This window comes from Nothobranchius furzeri, chromosome 12, assembly GCF_043380555.1.
Source record: "Nothobranchius furzeri strain GRZ-AD chromosome 12, NfurGRZ-RIMD1, whole genome shotgun sequence".
Taxonomy (NCBI): domain Eukaryota; kingdom Metazoa; phylum Chordata; class Actinopteri; order Cyprinodontiformes; family Nothobranchiidae; genus Nothobranchius; species Nothobranchius furzeri.
In genome coordinates this window covers 31,981,278-31,997,508 of record NC_091752.1, presented here as the reverse complement: position 1 = coordinate 31,997,508, position 16,231 = coordinate 31,981,278, and the positions used below count along the sequence as shown (strand labels likewise).

Genomic DNA, 16,231 nt, shown 5'->3' with positions numbered 1-16,231 from the left:
TTACTTTATAAATGAAAAAAAGTTTCAAATAACCTTTCTGTATTGCTGCAGTTACTGGTTTGCTTCCTTGTGTCCAATATGTCTGTCTGAAGCCATCAAGTTTTATCTGTATCGGGCACCTGCTGAGAATATTGATCCTGTGCAGGTCTCACCATTTTTTTTTACTTATTGCCAGGCTTTAAACAGCTCCATGTCACTTTGCATTGAATACTAATCAGAAACTCTAACAGATTCAAATTCTTCTCATTTTCAGCTAAAACAATAAGCTTCATATTTACTTCTGAATACTTTATAGAATCATGAAGGTCAAAGAAAACTCACACACACTCATGCATGCACGCATGCACACTTGCATGCTCACATGCTCTGTGCCCACACGTTTTATCCAAATAATGAAGTTAGTCAAACATTTAAGAAAAAAAATTACTTGGTTTTGTTATTAAACTGAAGATATTCATGCACCCTGAAGGTGAAAATACTACAGAAAAACGTGTATTTGGTAAAAAAAAATAAATCAAACAGTAAAAGAAAGTCATGATCTAGAGCTGATATTGAGGCATTTTTCATTAACGACATAAATCTAAGCTGCTTTTTAATAGCTTTGATTTTAATTGCTAACTATTGCTCAGTGTGCAGAAATTATGCTTTTCTTGCAAACGTCCCATTAAACAGTCAGTCCAGTTGCCATATAATGATGTTCCCTTGCTCAGATAACCTACCAGCTGAACCACAGCAACCAGATGCATGAAAAATGAAGTGAAAACCGTCTGAATTGAATCTGAAGAGTCCAAATTTGAATTTTAGATTTAGAACTCCTTCATATTTTAAGGACTTTGTACATATCTAGCTACTTTAAGTTATGTTTAATTACTCCACATTTGAAATTTGTTTCTACCAACATTTATGTTGTACTCAATCTTCCAATTCATTAAAAATAGTTTTTTTTTTAAATATATGTCTTGTTTGTGCAGTTGAATCAACTCAAAATCTCTTTCCAGATAATAACACCAGAGTTCAATTTGCAAAGACAGGACAATCTCTGATGAATCAAGTGCCATCTGTGCCCAATTTACCTCCAGGTCGTCCATTATTGAATTTAATGTTATGGGTGATCATCGGCGAACGCGTTGAGACCATTAGGCGGCCGTGTGAAACACTAATAGTGTTTGTGTCACGTGTCTGGTTGAGGGAATGGGGGGTATGGACGTTTTAAAGACCGTCCTCAGGTCATTTCATTCACGTTACGAGAAAGAGTGACAGCAGAGGGGCGATGTCCACTCTCTGAGGAAGCCTCTCCTCTTAACTCGCTCTAAAACCTGGCGACAAGTGATGAGAAGTTCCTCTCCGCGCGCGTAATTACGCACACCGCTCGCTTGTCTTCACGCGTCTTAAAGGATAATGCTACCTACTGAGTGACGATGATGTCCAGCCACAAGATTTCCTTTTCTATAATCGACATATTGGATCCGAACAAATTCAACAGCAAAAGGACAAATGAACTTTGCATCGGGAAGGAGAAGTTTCCTGCGCCAAACGCAGAAGGAACGAGTTTGGAGTGGGACGGCACGGCGGGTGGGGACATGAGAGAAGAGCACACTGATGCAGGTAGAGAAAACAAAAAAATGTATCATAATGCAAGCAATTTTTTATGTTTCTGCCCAAAATTATTAGCCTGGATTTATTTAAAACATCGATAATATGGGAAAAATTGACTTATCATTTTAAAATCATGTTTCTATTAAATAAACAAATAAAAACGACTATTAGATAATAAAAAGCTAAATTAATATAAAGTAGAAACGTTAAGAACGTCTGAGAGCGCAAACATCAAACAGTGATTTGCTATCTGAGAGCTAAAGCCCTCTCCGTATGACCTTCCCCTAATATACCAAAGCTGGGTTTCCTTTGAAGGAAGCCACAAAGGCTTGCTCCCAGAGCCCAAACGTGTGATTGGCACCGGGACAGGCAGGCCAGATAATTGTTTAAATCGTCCCATTGAGGATGCCTCTGCGCGCTTTGATCGATATCCCATTACTGCTTCCTGCATATCTCCCTCCAGCACCTTGCAGGTACAAACCTCACACCCCATCCATGTCTGATCCTAAATATCGTTCGATTAAAACTTCCCTTTAAATAGATGACATTTATCGATCCGCCCGCAAATATGAAACTCCATTAGCACGTCACGGCTGAGGCGGTGAAGCTGGATTAGACGGGATTTCTTTCCGCAACATGACATTTGAAGCGCCGCGCGGTTTATAAATTATTTAAGGATTAGCGACCAAGTCTTCCTCTTCTCTGGATGCTTCTTGGCGCTCCGCCGACCTCGGAGTCCTAATCAAACATGCCAAAGACTCTTCACCCCCACCCGCTGTTTTTAGTGTTCACATTACTCTAAAGTGAACCAAAAGAAGAGACGTTCCTCTGCCGTACCTGGACAGATGCCTGTCCTGACAGGAGCTGTCCTTCAGCACCACGGCCAATTTGACAAACACGGGGGTTGTTTCGAAGTTTGTTTTACAATTGAAGCTTTTCTTTGGAAAAAGTTCGGTTTAAAAAAAATCAGCGTAGCTTTTATTTATTTATTTTAAAAGTCAATTAAATCATGAGTCAGGGGCGACATCTTGTCATGTTGCCTGCAGAAGAAATAAAATATTAGCAGGCTCAAGGCGCATATTTTCATTATATAAATGCAATGTTATGACATATGTATGTTTCTGGCAAAAGGGAAGGTGAACCGAGTCTCTTTATTTTTGCAGGCGAGGAGTCAGAAGATGAAGACCCCGCTCATGCTGCGGTCACTGCGGATCCCATCCTTCTCTCCCCGCATCCTTACAGTGATTCCTGTCTCTCCGGCGAGCAGGATGACGGGAACGGGAAGACAGCGGCCTCCCAGAAGGACCCGTGCTCACACAAGCGGCGGCGCCCGGACCAGTCCTGCGCAAAGCCGCGGCGCGCCAGAACGGCCTTCACATACGAGCAACTGGTGGCTCTGGAAAACAAGTTCCGCGCAACTCGGTACTTGTCCGTGTGCGAGAGACTGAACCTGGCTCTGTCCTTGAGTCTGACCGAAACGCAGGTCAAAATCTGGTTCCAGAACAGGAGGACCAAGTGGAAAAAGCAGAACCCGGGGGCGGACAGCACCTTGCAGCCCGGCTCCAACTCGCTGGTTAGCGTCAGTCCGAATCCGGCAACCTGCGGCTCGAGCTCCGGCAGCTTCCACCAAAGTTTCTCTAACTTCAGCTCTGGGAGTGTGATTTTCCACACAGGCGGTGGTGTTCCGCTTTCTTCCACTGGAGGTCTCCTGCATCCCTTCATGGCTTCAGGATTCGTCCAACCGACTTACTTTAACTCACACCTATGAAAAATAAACTCAAGACTATAAACTTTTATACTTTGCTGAAAAACGTTTTCCTGGAATTTATGAAGTTGCGTGAACGTTTTTAAATAATTCATTTATAATTTTTTTCAACTGGTTTATGAGAAAAGTGTGTGTCTTAAATTCAATGTTGCACATTTAAAATGAGTAACCTGCAAAACTCTCTCCACTTGTTTTATAATTCACTATTATGTCACTAACTTGCATATAAGTTGCCATTATTCCATATTAATGCATTACTTTGCATTTCTGTTTTTACCTTCTATGTTTGCACACGGCACGTATACGGTATCTTTTGTCAACAAACATAATAAACGTATTTTTTTTAAAACACTATAATGTATGTCTGGTTTTAGAGTCAAAACACCTAAAAGACAGGATACACAATATTGTAAATAAAGTTTGATTAGTACAATATTTTCATAAGACTTTATAATAAGGGTCCCTTATTACTTATTGCATTACTAAGCATTAATAAATAAATGGTCCCTTTTTTAATGTCACCGCTAAATGATGCTAAGTAATGCATTACATATTCTGGTTTAGCAGTTGTTAATACCTTATTTAAAGGGATATGCAAATGTTTCACATTTTTAAATCAATTTCTCGAGCCTTTACGTGCTAAACTGACCCTTTACAGCAGGTGTCAAACTCCAGTTCTTGACGGCCACTATCCCACATGTTTTAGTGATTTTCCTGTTTCAACAGACCTGATTTCAATCAGCAGGTGATTATCAAGCTTCTGGAGATCCCGATGAGCTGCTGCACAGGTGAATCAAGTGTTGGAACTGGGAAACAACAAAAATATGCAGGATACCGGCCCTCGAGGACTGGAGTTTGACACCCCTGCTTTACAGGCTTAGTGAAATGTCATTTAGACCCCTACCGTCCTCTGTGGCCAGAATACCACATTTGCAACTTAAGAGTGCCTGGCCGCAACCTGTGGATTTAGAAAAAAATCAATGTACATACCTGGCACCGCAGTCTGCTTCCACCACTTTTCCTGCATCTTATCGTGAACACAGCTGACGTGTTTGATTTAGTGATGAAGAAGAAACTAATGAAGGCTGGGGAGACATTTCAGTTGTTACATTAAGGTGTTAAAAGACAAACACACAGCGAGGAGATACGTTTCACTTTTGGTTTGACCAAAGATAATTAATAACAGACACTAAGGGGTGCTAAAAGCAAGCTAAATCGCTAAGTGTGCCTTTATTAGTTTATTAACTCCTTCACTGCAGCTGTTTTTTGAACAGAAAGCCCCTGACTGCCAGAGCTTTTGAGCATTTTTACTCTTTTTTGAAGAGTGACAGAATATTGGGCCCTATGACCACGTAAACACTAAAACTACCAAAAGAAAGCGTAGACTCCCTTCTTACATCAGGAAGAATACAGTTACTATATTTTTCCCGTTCTTTCACAATCTGTTGTCGGAGTGTGAGTTGCAGAAGCTTTTCTGGTTTGCACCTCGCCTTTTTCATAGAAGAGTCCCAAAACAATCTCCTAATACAAGGAATGTCTGCTTCATGATCTCGTGACGTGTGACACAGATGAATCTTATCTATGATTTTTACTCTCATGGTGCGTGAGCTTGTTCCCTCTCCCGCCCCGTTAAAAAAACACAATTGACGTTTTCAGTCGCCAACAGCAGTGAATGAGTTAATGCCTCTGTCAGTGCGTCCCAGGGCAGCTGAGGCTACATTGTAACTCATCCTCAGCAGCATGTGAATGTGCGTGTGAATGGGTGAATGACTGATTGTGTTGTAAAGCACCTTGGAGGTTTGTAACCTAAGAATGCACTATACAAATACAGACCATCTACCAATGCTTAATAATGCACTAAGTAACGTTAATAAAGGGACCCTTATTGTAAAATGGTACAGACATTTTTATAACTACCATAAACATATCTACAATTTAAGGTCATAAAATAGGCTTATAATTGTAAGAAAAAATTATTTATTTAGGTATTTCCATTGAAAGCATCACTTTCTGTATAAAGATTCACTTACATCATCCAGCCACAAAGCGTCACCATTTCTTTGCTAACTTTTCATCCAGTGATCCAGATGTGGCAGAAAGCATTATGAAATAGAAACAACAAGAACAAAAGTTAATGGCTCAGTGTCTTATTTTTTTACATTGTTTTGGTCTTTTTTTCATGGCCTTTATGTTATTTAACAGGACTGTTAGTTCATGGTTAAATGTTAACATGAGGAAATTTATGGTATAATTTAAACAAACAGGCACAAAGAGGAAATCTTTTTTCTACTTAGTAAATTCATCACAACTTTATTGTACATTTTATTTGACCAAACTTTACCCCTAAATGTAAATAGTCTCACGTATTAAGACTGAGAGCTTTGCTTTACCTGTTGTAATTTGTTAACAATTAAAAAAAGTGTTTTGCTTTTGACTCTTTGGTTGACAATCCCCTGGCTGAGTGAGGTGCTTGTGTGTCTGCAGATGTTGGGTGTGCTGAATCTGGCTGGGAGACAATTTTATCCTGACACTAGTGTGATGGTCAGAAGGCTGACAGGAGTCCTAAAACTAGATAAAAATGGTTTGACTTCAGTCGAAACCTGGACAATGTCAAACCATCACTGAGGCACTGCAGCATGTCTTTCCCTTTTTACGTTCTGTCTCTTTCTTTGTTCCCTTACTTTGCAGGCCTCAGCATGCATACTAAAACAAATTCTGCATCCCTTCTATGGATATTTGCTGTAATTTACTGGTGCATGTAAACATATACCATTTTGGTACATTGATATTTTTATTTTATATAATTTCTCAAATGCAGCTGAAGAATTTGACAGTTTTGATCAATACATCAGGAAGTCCAACACAAGGAACCCAGTGTGTGTTTTAGCTTCAGGCAACTGTTACACGACAATGTGATGAATAAATCTGCAGCATATTTTAGGGGGTCATTTAGGCCTCATCGAAGAAGGCACTCATTTAAAATTAATTTCGCAGAGACGAGGTCAGCAGCAGGGCTGTCATCCCTGTGCCTGCTTGTGTAGAAAATTCCATCAGTAGCCTCGGTTCTTTGTAGTTAAACTTTGCAGAGGAACAAGTGGGAGGCTTGAAAAAACAGATAGAAGCTGAAGATTTTCTGGTATGTGCGGATGTTATCTTCAGCCATGGTGGTCCACAGGGAGTGACATCCTCTCTGCACACAGGGAATAAACAAATGGTGCAGGCAGGAGGGTGAAAGAGCTGCATGAAAAAAGTAAAACTCAGATTGTAACAGGAAAACATACAGTGGTGCAAAAAAGTAGCCAGATTGTGCAAGTTGTCCCACTTAAAAAGATGATAAAGATCTTTTATTTATTTATTTTTTATCACAGGGACATCTCAACTGTGAGAGACAGAATGCAAAACAAATCCAGGAAATTACATTGTATGATTTAAACAACAGTGCAGAAAATAAGGTTTTAGCACCTACACAGAAGCAATAATTCTGGCCCTAACAGATCCGTTACTTCCTCTTTAAGAAGGTCTTTTATCCTCCACTTGTTACCTGTTTGAACACGTCATCTGTATGAAAGACACCTTCAACCAGTCAGACTCCAACTTCCACCATGGCCAAGACCAAAGAGCTGTCTGAAGACACTAGGGACAAGTGTACACTTGCACAAAACATGAACCAATCTACAATAGAGAAGCATCTCGGTGAGAAGAGATTAACTGATGGAGCAACCAGACAGGACATGGTAAAAAAAAAAAAAAAACTGATGGAGCAACTATTAGAAAATGAAATAAATATAAAATAACTCAGTGCATTTACATGCACATCAGAAAACCAAACTTTTGCCCTAATTGTCTTTAAATGCATGTAACGGTGCATGCATTTAGGAACGGTAGAACCCGACTTCATCTGCATGTAAACGGTGTTGTGATTTGAAGTTGTATATTTATATACTGTAATTAGATAATTTAATTACCTGATTTTGTATATTTATACAATCGAAGTAATCAATCAGAAGTGGTTGTTTTTATCATCAGGGAGTTTACTTAAACACTTTGTATTGACTGAGAGACAAGAAAAGAGAGAGAGTTGGGATCGTTTAAGAATCTTTAATTTCTATAATTATAAATTCTTACAATCCACCAGGACTATCTCAATGATGAATGCATATGGATGTAGATGTTTCGTGTTGGTGTGTGTGTGTTTTGTTCAGAATCTCTAGGCTGACGTAGCGAATCTGGTTTGTTATGACTAGGCTACCACGAGGCTTCAGAAGCTGATGACATGAGCCGCCATATTGCCGTGACCACGTACCGTAGATGGAGTCTCCCGTGTAGATCAGGAATTGCCAGGTTCTAAGACCTCGGTTGTACTGGAGCTGGTTGAAACAGCGGTCACAGCACACAACGCCCGTCTGAGGATAACTCCAGTAGTAGTGGGCAGGCGTCAGCAAGTTCACTCTTATTTTGAAGGACGGTAGTATCGTTGGTACAAACGAAGGAAGTCTCCAGCTTGACAGATCTCAGCTTAAAATAGGAAATACAGATGGCCAGCCTGTATTCCTCTTTGCGGTGATGTAACTCCTTGGAGCTCGGATCGAACAGAGCTGATGTCAACGTGGAACTTAACGTGGAACTGACTTAAAATGGCGTTGCCTTCTTTTTATATCTCCCAGTTGTTTAAGAATCTTAGTAAACAGGATTGAACTACTTACTAACGGCTTAGCTGAGCTAACTTCCGGAAATGACTAGACTGCGGAAGAGGGCTTCCAATAATATCATCACCACAATTTAACACTTGTTACACCATCACAGTAGGTACCAAATACGTGTGCTGCAGTGCTGCTGTCTGTTTCTTTGGCTATTGTACACATCCTGTTTTAACTCCACCTGCTTCCTTCTTGCCAGAGTTTGTTCACTCTTTGTGTTGCTATAAGCTAACCGGAGGAATGCTGATGCGAAAGGGCGCTTGTCACCTCCTACTGTACAGGAGTGGAACAAACTTTGTTTGAGAGTTTGGTTTTCTAATAAGAAACTAAAAGAAAGCCTCCCAGTTTATTACTTTAGAATGACGGAGATTGATTAAGATGCAAATGGAAATGCAATGACTGACAATCTCCCTTGACCTGCGGCATGCAACATCTCACCTTGTGGGGTACAAATCTTGAAAATAGTGAGGAAACTACACGGAAAAACTGATCAATGGGAGTAACAAAGGTTACTATGGTAACACACTACGTCGTTGTGGATTCAAATCTAGCAGCACTGTAAAGGTCCCCCCGGTTTAGCCAGCACATGTGCAGGCTTGTCTAACATTTGCCAGCGACCATCTGGATGATCCAGAGGAGGACTGGGAGAATGTCGTCAGACGAGACCAGAATAGAACTCTTTGGTATAAACACCACTCACCGTGTCTGGAAGAGGAAGAATGCCAAGTTGCATCCCAAAAACACCTTACCCACTGTGAAGCATGCGGGAGGAAACCTTTTGCTTTAGGGCTGATTTTCTGCAAAGGTGACAAGTTGACTGATCCGTAGAATGGAAAAGATGAATGGGGCCATGAATCATTAGATTTGAGGCAACAACCTCATGCTCATTGGTAAAGGTTTTAAATCTTATGTCAAATATTTGTAAATCTCCTCCGCTTAAGGTCATTACAATTTATGCATTGTGCACTTTATTGCATCACCTAAAAGGAAAAGAGGTAACCAGCTGCATGAATTTAAACAGCGAAAAGTTTTATTATTTATTTTTTTCAAACAAATTATAATAAAAAATAAATTGAATAAAATAATACACCTATTACTTATTCAAGACAAACAACAGTATATGTTATATGCATCAGTTTGCACATGTACTAACATATCAAAAGTTCAGGATGATGTGTGTGTGTGTGTGTGTGTGTGTGTGTGTGTGTGTGTGTGTGCGCGCATGTGTGGCAAAGGATGAGTGTTGTGAAGGGGTTTTTATTGTCAGACTGTTTTTAAAACTCTGGGGATGGGTATGCGGGGCCTTTTTAATTTGTTAAGCACTTTGAGTTGCATGCTTTGTATGATTAAGTGCTATATAAATAAAGTTTGGTTGATTGATTGATGTCAAATTCTGATTTGCCAGAAATCATAATATGGGGATTAATAAAACTAGGATGACTTCCTGAGTTATTCAGTTTTATTTGTATTATTATATTTATATGTCTTATACTTATATAAGTAGATTTATTATACTTATATGTATTATATTATATTTATATTTATATATAAATATGAAATATCAACCTGATTGATCTTTGAATGTTTACTCAGAAGAGTTTAGGTTACTTGCTTGTTCAGGGACCATACACACACTTCGTATTAATCATTCAAAGATCATCCAGGTTGATATTTCATATTTATACGAAATCATCACATCTTATTGTTCATAATTAAATATGCCGTAGTTACGCTATCCTGCCTGACACTGCATTTATCCATCCATGTTTTCGTCTTGTGTACATAACTTTAACACCATTCAAAAGCTTGGTACTTTTTAAGTATTTATTAATTCACAACCCTTCAAATAATTTCTTTAAATGTTTACTGAAAAATTTTTTCCAGTACAATCATCTGCAGGACGATGCTGCTCCAATATTTGTGTGGTTGAACACTGATGTTTTACACTGATGATTTACAAATCACTTGCTTTAGTTTGTTGGATCTAATTCCTTTTAAACATGCTGACACCTGGAAATACTTTGAAAAAACATATTTTTCACTTAAATCCACACTTGCAGATACTAGTTGAATGCTGTTCCACTTAAAGTTCTACAGCTTATAATTAACAAATACAACAAAATCCACAATGTTACTTTATCTAAACGTGTCAATGGCAAGACCAAATCATCCTCCGCAGATGGTTTTCACTTGGTTGTCATGGAAACAGCTCTTCTCATGACGGCCTTGAAAAAACAAACTATAGAGCAAACTACTTATGCAAAACCAGACTGAAATGAAAATGTATTTAACAAAATATATTAATTGTTCTTAATTAATGAAGCCGTGCGTGTGTTCACCCTGCAGAGCAGTTAGTCAGGACTTAAAATTCATTGTTAGAACTGCTTCATGCACAAAGAGAATGTTCAAAAATTGTTGATTTTTTTTCATTTCCCAAAGATTCTTGTGAACAAGTTTCATGATTGAACCTTGAATGAATGAATGAACCTTCCTCAGAAAATCCTGAAATATGGGAGCTTCAGAATCATTCAAACTCAAACAGTTTAGCATATCTGCACATCTTTCACCTTTCAGGGAATAACTGCATTGAAAGACCAATTAAAAACACAATTTTCTCAGAATTCCTGCAGCTCCTTAAGAGAGAATGCCAAATGTTTCCCAATCCCAAAGCTCCTTCCTGTTTGCCTGCAGTCTGTCATCATTTTAGCTGTCTTCTCCAGCTGGTGCCATATGGGAAATAAACGTAATGCAATGACTTTTCCACGTGTTGACAGAATGGAAGCATTCTTGTTTCTTTAATCATAATTAAATCACAGTTTCCATTCATGGTGAGACATTGTACTTGGACAGGATTTCGTCTTCAGGGAGTTTCTGCGTGAAAGTCGATACTGCCCTCACCCTCCTTTATTGATTTCTTGTTTTCTTTTTTGTGCAGCACAATTTTGATAACTTCATTTTAAAACAAAAAGTTATGCATTTTTTTATGTTTAAGTGGAAAAAAAGCTCAAGTGGACAAGAGCAACTGTGGCCCAGACTGAGGCTTGAGGACAAATCTTAGTTCTGCAGGGGAATATTTGGAGAGCTTCCCAGTCAGGCTTTTGCTCAGCAAAGTCTGGAAAGTGCGTGTCCTGGACATGAATGATGTTTTCAGTTAATTCTTGGCAAATTGTGTCTTTAAAGCTTGACCGGTGCATGTTTCCATTTGTCTCACATCTTTTACTCCATGCATTTTGATCTTTGCACACAGACGCACTGATGATTGCAAGGCCACTGGCACAGAGGCTGAGCACCGGATAAAGCCAGATTTTTCCAAGGAAAAGACTTAAGTCAGTGAATCAATTGAAGGGAGATTCCAGATGTTGGAAGCGTCTTGAATGGCGAAAGCCTTTCTACTTTTTCAGTTGTTGTATAGTTTGACTCTTAAAAAACTCTGTTTCTAATATTAAAGGACTTTATTGACCAGATTTTATGGAACATCAATATTTAAAATCTCTGGTGACTACACAATACTCTATTAAACAAACCCATTTGTAATATGATTAAATAAATAAATGCTTTAAAGGCCAAGTTCACAGTCACTCTGAGTTTGTCATGCAGGCTGAATGTGATAATAGTCTTCTCCCCATCTCCTGCATTAGCTTCTGATAGAAAATATTCTTGGTCCAGAAAAGCCTTATAGACTCACCCATCTTGGCTCGTGACGGGGAAGGCTGTTGTTGCTTTAGCGTCCAGGAAACAGCAGAGAACGCCTTGACTAGTATAAGCCAACCGGTAGCATTAGCAACTCCACCACACAGCAGAACTCCGCCAGGCTTGTGTTATTTGTGGAAACAAAACATCCACGTTGCAAAGCAAATAGTCAGTCGCGTTGCTGTTAGCCAATCAGAGACAGGCAGGGGCAAAAATCCCTCTTCATTGTGGGGGGGGGGGGGGGGGGGGGGGGGGGGGCATTAGACAGTAAAAATTTCAGGAGTAATTCCAGAGGTGGACATAAAAAAAGCTTTTTGTTCATGTGCTGATGTGTCTTAAATGTCTCATATATTATTAAATAATAGCTGTTGTTCTTTATTAGTGTGTCTAGCTCTGTACTTTGCCCCTAATGATACCATTATAAAACATATCCAAAACATATCATTTATTTATATGGCCAATAACAACAAATTGCCTTGATATTATTCAAATCTTTGAACTTACTTGGTGTTTTGGTGAAGTGAAAAATGACCTGATGTGTTTCATTTGTCGTTTCTCTGTCATTTTGACCTGACTAGAAGCTGCCAGACAATTGGACAATAACAAGAACATTTAGCTTTTCCTGCTGTAAAAGAAAACTATTTTTGCATGAATGTGTAGGTAACAAGTCCAGAACACTGCAAACTTACAATACTGTGTAAAAAGATGTTTGACTTTAAAATTGATATAATTAGAGGAAAATATCGAGTGGAAACTACCAGTCAGAATGTTACAAAATGAACATCTGTTGAACGGAATATCTAAGTCAAAGGTAGAACTATATTTATATAAAAAAAAGACAACATCTGAAATAGAAAATTAGATTCTAAGTAATAATATCCAACATAAATGTAAAAATCTGGACAATATCTGACTACAGAAATGTAAAATGACAGTGAAACAAGTTAGTCTAATATTTGTGACATCAATGAGAGGATTATGGCAGTGGTTCAACTGTCTATCCTCTCTCCAACTGTCTGTTCTTTCTATATATACACATCTGTCTTTCTCTTTTTGTTCTCTCTCCTTTCTCTTTAACTCAGAGTTAATATAAACACATCACGCTGCTTAAGCTAACAATATATGTTGTCTATGTTAAACATGCCAGACTTCACACATAGGAGCTTAACTGTAGATGTACGTGTCCTGTGTTGTGCTTGTTGAACAAGTGTAGTCACCAATAACTATTTTTTTTGCATTAAAAACATGACTGAATGCATTAAAAACTCATCAGGCAACTACACACATGTCGCTCTGCTCTTCTCTGCACCTCGCAGCGCGCTCTGGGTGCGAGGCAGCAGCAGCAGCCCCTCCTATCGGAGAAACAGATTGTTGGACTGAACCACTGAGAAGGGGCAGGGGCAGGTGTGCAGATATGGTGGGGGATGGAGGGGGATCTGTCCACCCCCCCAGATTCAGATTGACTCCGATCCGTCCTCCGCACGAAGGCCAGAAAGAAAACAAAATCGTAGGTTAAGCGCTTGAAGCTCCTTTTTCCAATTACAATGAACGTAAACAAACACCGACTCCAGAGGCACCTAAGTGGTTGCTGCTAGGACGCATGATGAAGCGAAAAAGACAAGCAACAATTACTGAGTTTTAAAAAAAGACCAACAATGTAAGCAGGCTGGACCGATCAGTCTGTTTATGCACGTTGGTTATAGTTTCAGTACGTTGTTGTCAGTGTTGGGGGGGGGGGGGGGTGTAAATATTTCACTTCTTATAACTCTCAAACAGTGTGTTTTTAAGTAAAACAACTTGTATTGTGCGTTCAACAAAAGTGAATGTGTTGTTAAAACAAAAAACATTTTGTGCTTTATGGAGTTTTGGTGGGGACACATTTATGTTAGAGGGGGACATGTCCCCTCTGCCCCCCCAGGATTTTCACCTATGGAGACAGGATGTCCAAAAATCAGGAAATAAGACTCAGAATCATGCCGTCTGATGCTACTTTCTCCTCCAGTTGACTTCTATGTCCTGAAACAGGCGTACTGAAGCTTATTTTCTCTAGAGAACAACTTACAAGGCATTGATTCCTACCAGCGACCACTGCAAATGTATTGAAAATACGAGTAAAGTTGACCTTTAAAAAGAATAAACCTTAAAACAAGCATAAAAATCTGCTGCTAACTCAATTTCATCATCTTTTTGGGGACATAAAAGATCACAATCAATTTAAAAGAAATCAACAGCAATTGCATTCATGATCTCATGCATATGGATGTGCACCGAAAGGAGGAGGCAGTTTATTCAAATGTAAGTCTTTCAATAAGCAGCATCAGGCTCTTTCACTACTCAAAACTGAACCATTTACATCTTCACAGACCCAACTGGAGCTCATTTCACCTCCCTCGTTTTTTTCTCTTTGTTTATTTCCTGTTAAAAACAGATGTCATGGCAAACGGTGACGGAGCTGGCTTTTGACAAGAGGATTAATTTGCTTCCTGTAAAGAAAAGGAAACGTGTCGCTGGCTTGAGGGGTTTCTATTACGTGATTTGTGCACTGAGAAGTTTTAATTTCCTTGCGATGGTGTCGTTTTCACAGCCTCAAATCAATGGCAAACCCCCACCCCTAAAAAACCCCAAAACAACAACAATTTTTAGTCATTTATGATTTTATTGTTCTTTTTAAAAGGAGTACATGTCTTCATATTGCAGTAAAATTCATGTTGCAAAATGCTTTGTATGCTTGTGCACACACCACAGCAAATGAATGCATTTCTGTTCCGGATTAATAAATTCACAGCTTTTAGAACTATAAAGCAATCAATCTGATTATTGTGGAGCTTTGCTTTTATCCTGGCACCACATGGATCTGAACTTGGAGTTTAATTTTTACAGAGCTTGTATTTTTATAATTTGTCCATCCCACTCACACAGGATGAGTCATGACAAGTACTGTCACGAGTCATCTTGCACCATGGTGCAAACACAGGAGAAGCTTTTAAAACTTTACTAGGCAAGGCAAGGCAGCTTTATTTATAGAGCACATTTCAAACACAGAGGCAATTCAATGTGCTTTACAATTATCAGGACATGATATGAAAACAACAAAAAAACACAAATTAAAATACACACTAATGGAATTACAGTTTAGAGCTAAAGGAGAAGACAAAGCTACAATGCAGAGTACAGTGGAGACGACGCATGATAGGAAACAATTCATTTAAAGGCTGGTGAGTTCATTAGGGATTTTAGTTTTGTTTTAAACAATTCTAGGGTTGGGGCACATCTGAGGTCCTGGGGAAGCTGATTCTATTTGTGAGCAGCATAGTAACTAAATGCATCTCCACCATGTTTTGTTCTGACCCGAGGTTAAACCAGCTAATTGTTACCAAGGGATCTCAGAGCCCTATTGGGTGTATATACAGGAATGAGATCAGACATGTATTTTGGTCCCATGCCATTGAGTGATTTATAAACTAGTAGGAGCACTTTGAAATCTATTCTGTGGTTTACTGGTAACCAGTGTAGGGACCTAAGAACAGGAGTGATGTGCTCCATTCTCTTAGTTCTTGTTAAGACTCTAGCAGCAGCATTCAGAACAAGCTGCAGTTGCTTCACAGCTTTTTTGGAAATACCAGTTAGGAGACCATTGCAATAGTCCCGCCGACTAGAAATAAAAGCATGAGTAAGTTTCTTTAAGTCTGGTCTGAACATCGGACCTCTGACTCTTGATAATTGATGGAGATGATAAAATGCTATTCAGTTATAGCCTTAAAGTTTCTTTCTGGAGTATTTCTATTTGTTTAAGATCACGACTTCACGTTTCTGTTTATAAATGTGCTTCTTAGCCGACAAACGGAGCAAAAACATGGTGTTTTACGAGTATGTAATGTCCAGCAATGGTCAGTTTTTAGGTACTGTTTGACCATTCAACATCTGGTCAAAAAGGAGACACGAGACTGCATTTGTTCCCTTTTAAATCAGCCTGCCTCCATCCCACCAGCTGGAGCTCAGTGTCAGGTTCGTTGGCAGATCTGAAGCGTGAGACGCGGAGAGACGGAGATAACCGGCGTGGTTATCTCCTGAAGGTGTAGTTTGGAAGGTTTTGAGGGCTGGTAAGCCTGGAGACTCGATACAAAGTCTGGTGAGAACGATGACTGAGCAATGAATGAAACGCCGGCACTTCCTTAAGTAGTGTCGGCGTGATGACGTCCGTCGCCACGTTGGTGGCAGGAATGAATGGAATGCAGTCAGCTGGAGGAGTTCGTGACAGGACCCCCCCCCCTCTAGGGACGGCTCCCGAAGTCCCAGGACGGCGGGCCCAGAAGTCAGTCAGCAGGGTAGGGTCGACAAACGAGCTCGTGGGCTCCCAAGAGAGTTCCTCAGGTCCGTACCCCTCCCAGTCCACGAGTTACTGCCAACCTCGTCCCCGGCGGCGAGCGTCCAGAATCCTGCGGACCGTGTAGGTGCGATCCGCCTCAACACCGCGGGGCGGAGG

General features: G+C 39.7%; 1 protein-coding gene across 1 annotated transcript; it reads left to right on the top strand.

Annotated features, from left to right (window-relative positions):
- The first annotated feature begins 1,227 nt into the window (after nucleotides 1–1,227).
- nkx1.2la (NK1 transcription factor related 2-like,a) lies at nucleotides 1,228–3,864 on the top strand. The gene is made up of 2 exons (XM_015945039.3): nucleotides 1,228–1,605; nucleotides 2,760–3,864. The coding sequence occupies exons 1-2, from the start codon at nucleotides 1,419–1,421 to the stop codon at nucleotides 3,362–3,364; spliced, it is 792 nt and encodes a 263-aa protein (XP_015800525.3). The 5' UTR covers nucleotides 1,228–1,418; the 3' UTR covers nucleotides 3,365–3,864.
- Nucleotides 3,865–16,231: the final 12,367 nt, after the last annotated feature.

What these genes read in the sequence shown, in the direction of transcription:
- nkx1.2la (XM_015945039.3), top strand. Translation starts at nt 1,419, where the DNA reads ATGATGTCCAGCCACAAGATTTCCTTTTCTATAATCGACATATTGGAT. An exon ending in AGAAGAGCACACTGATGCAG is followed by an intron (nt 1,606 to 2,759) that starts GTAGAGAAAACA and finishes TTATTTTTGCAG; the next exon opens with GCGAGGAGTCAGAAGATGAA.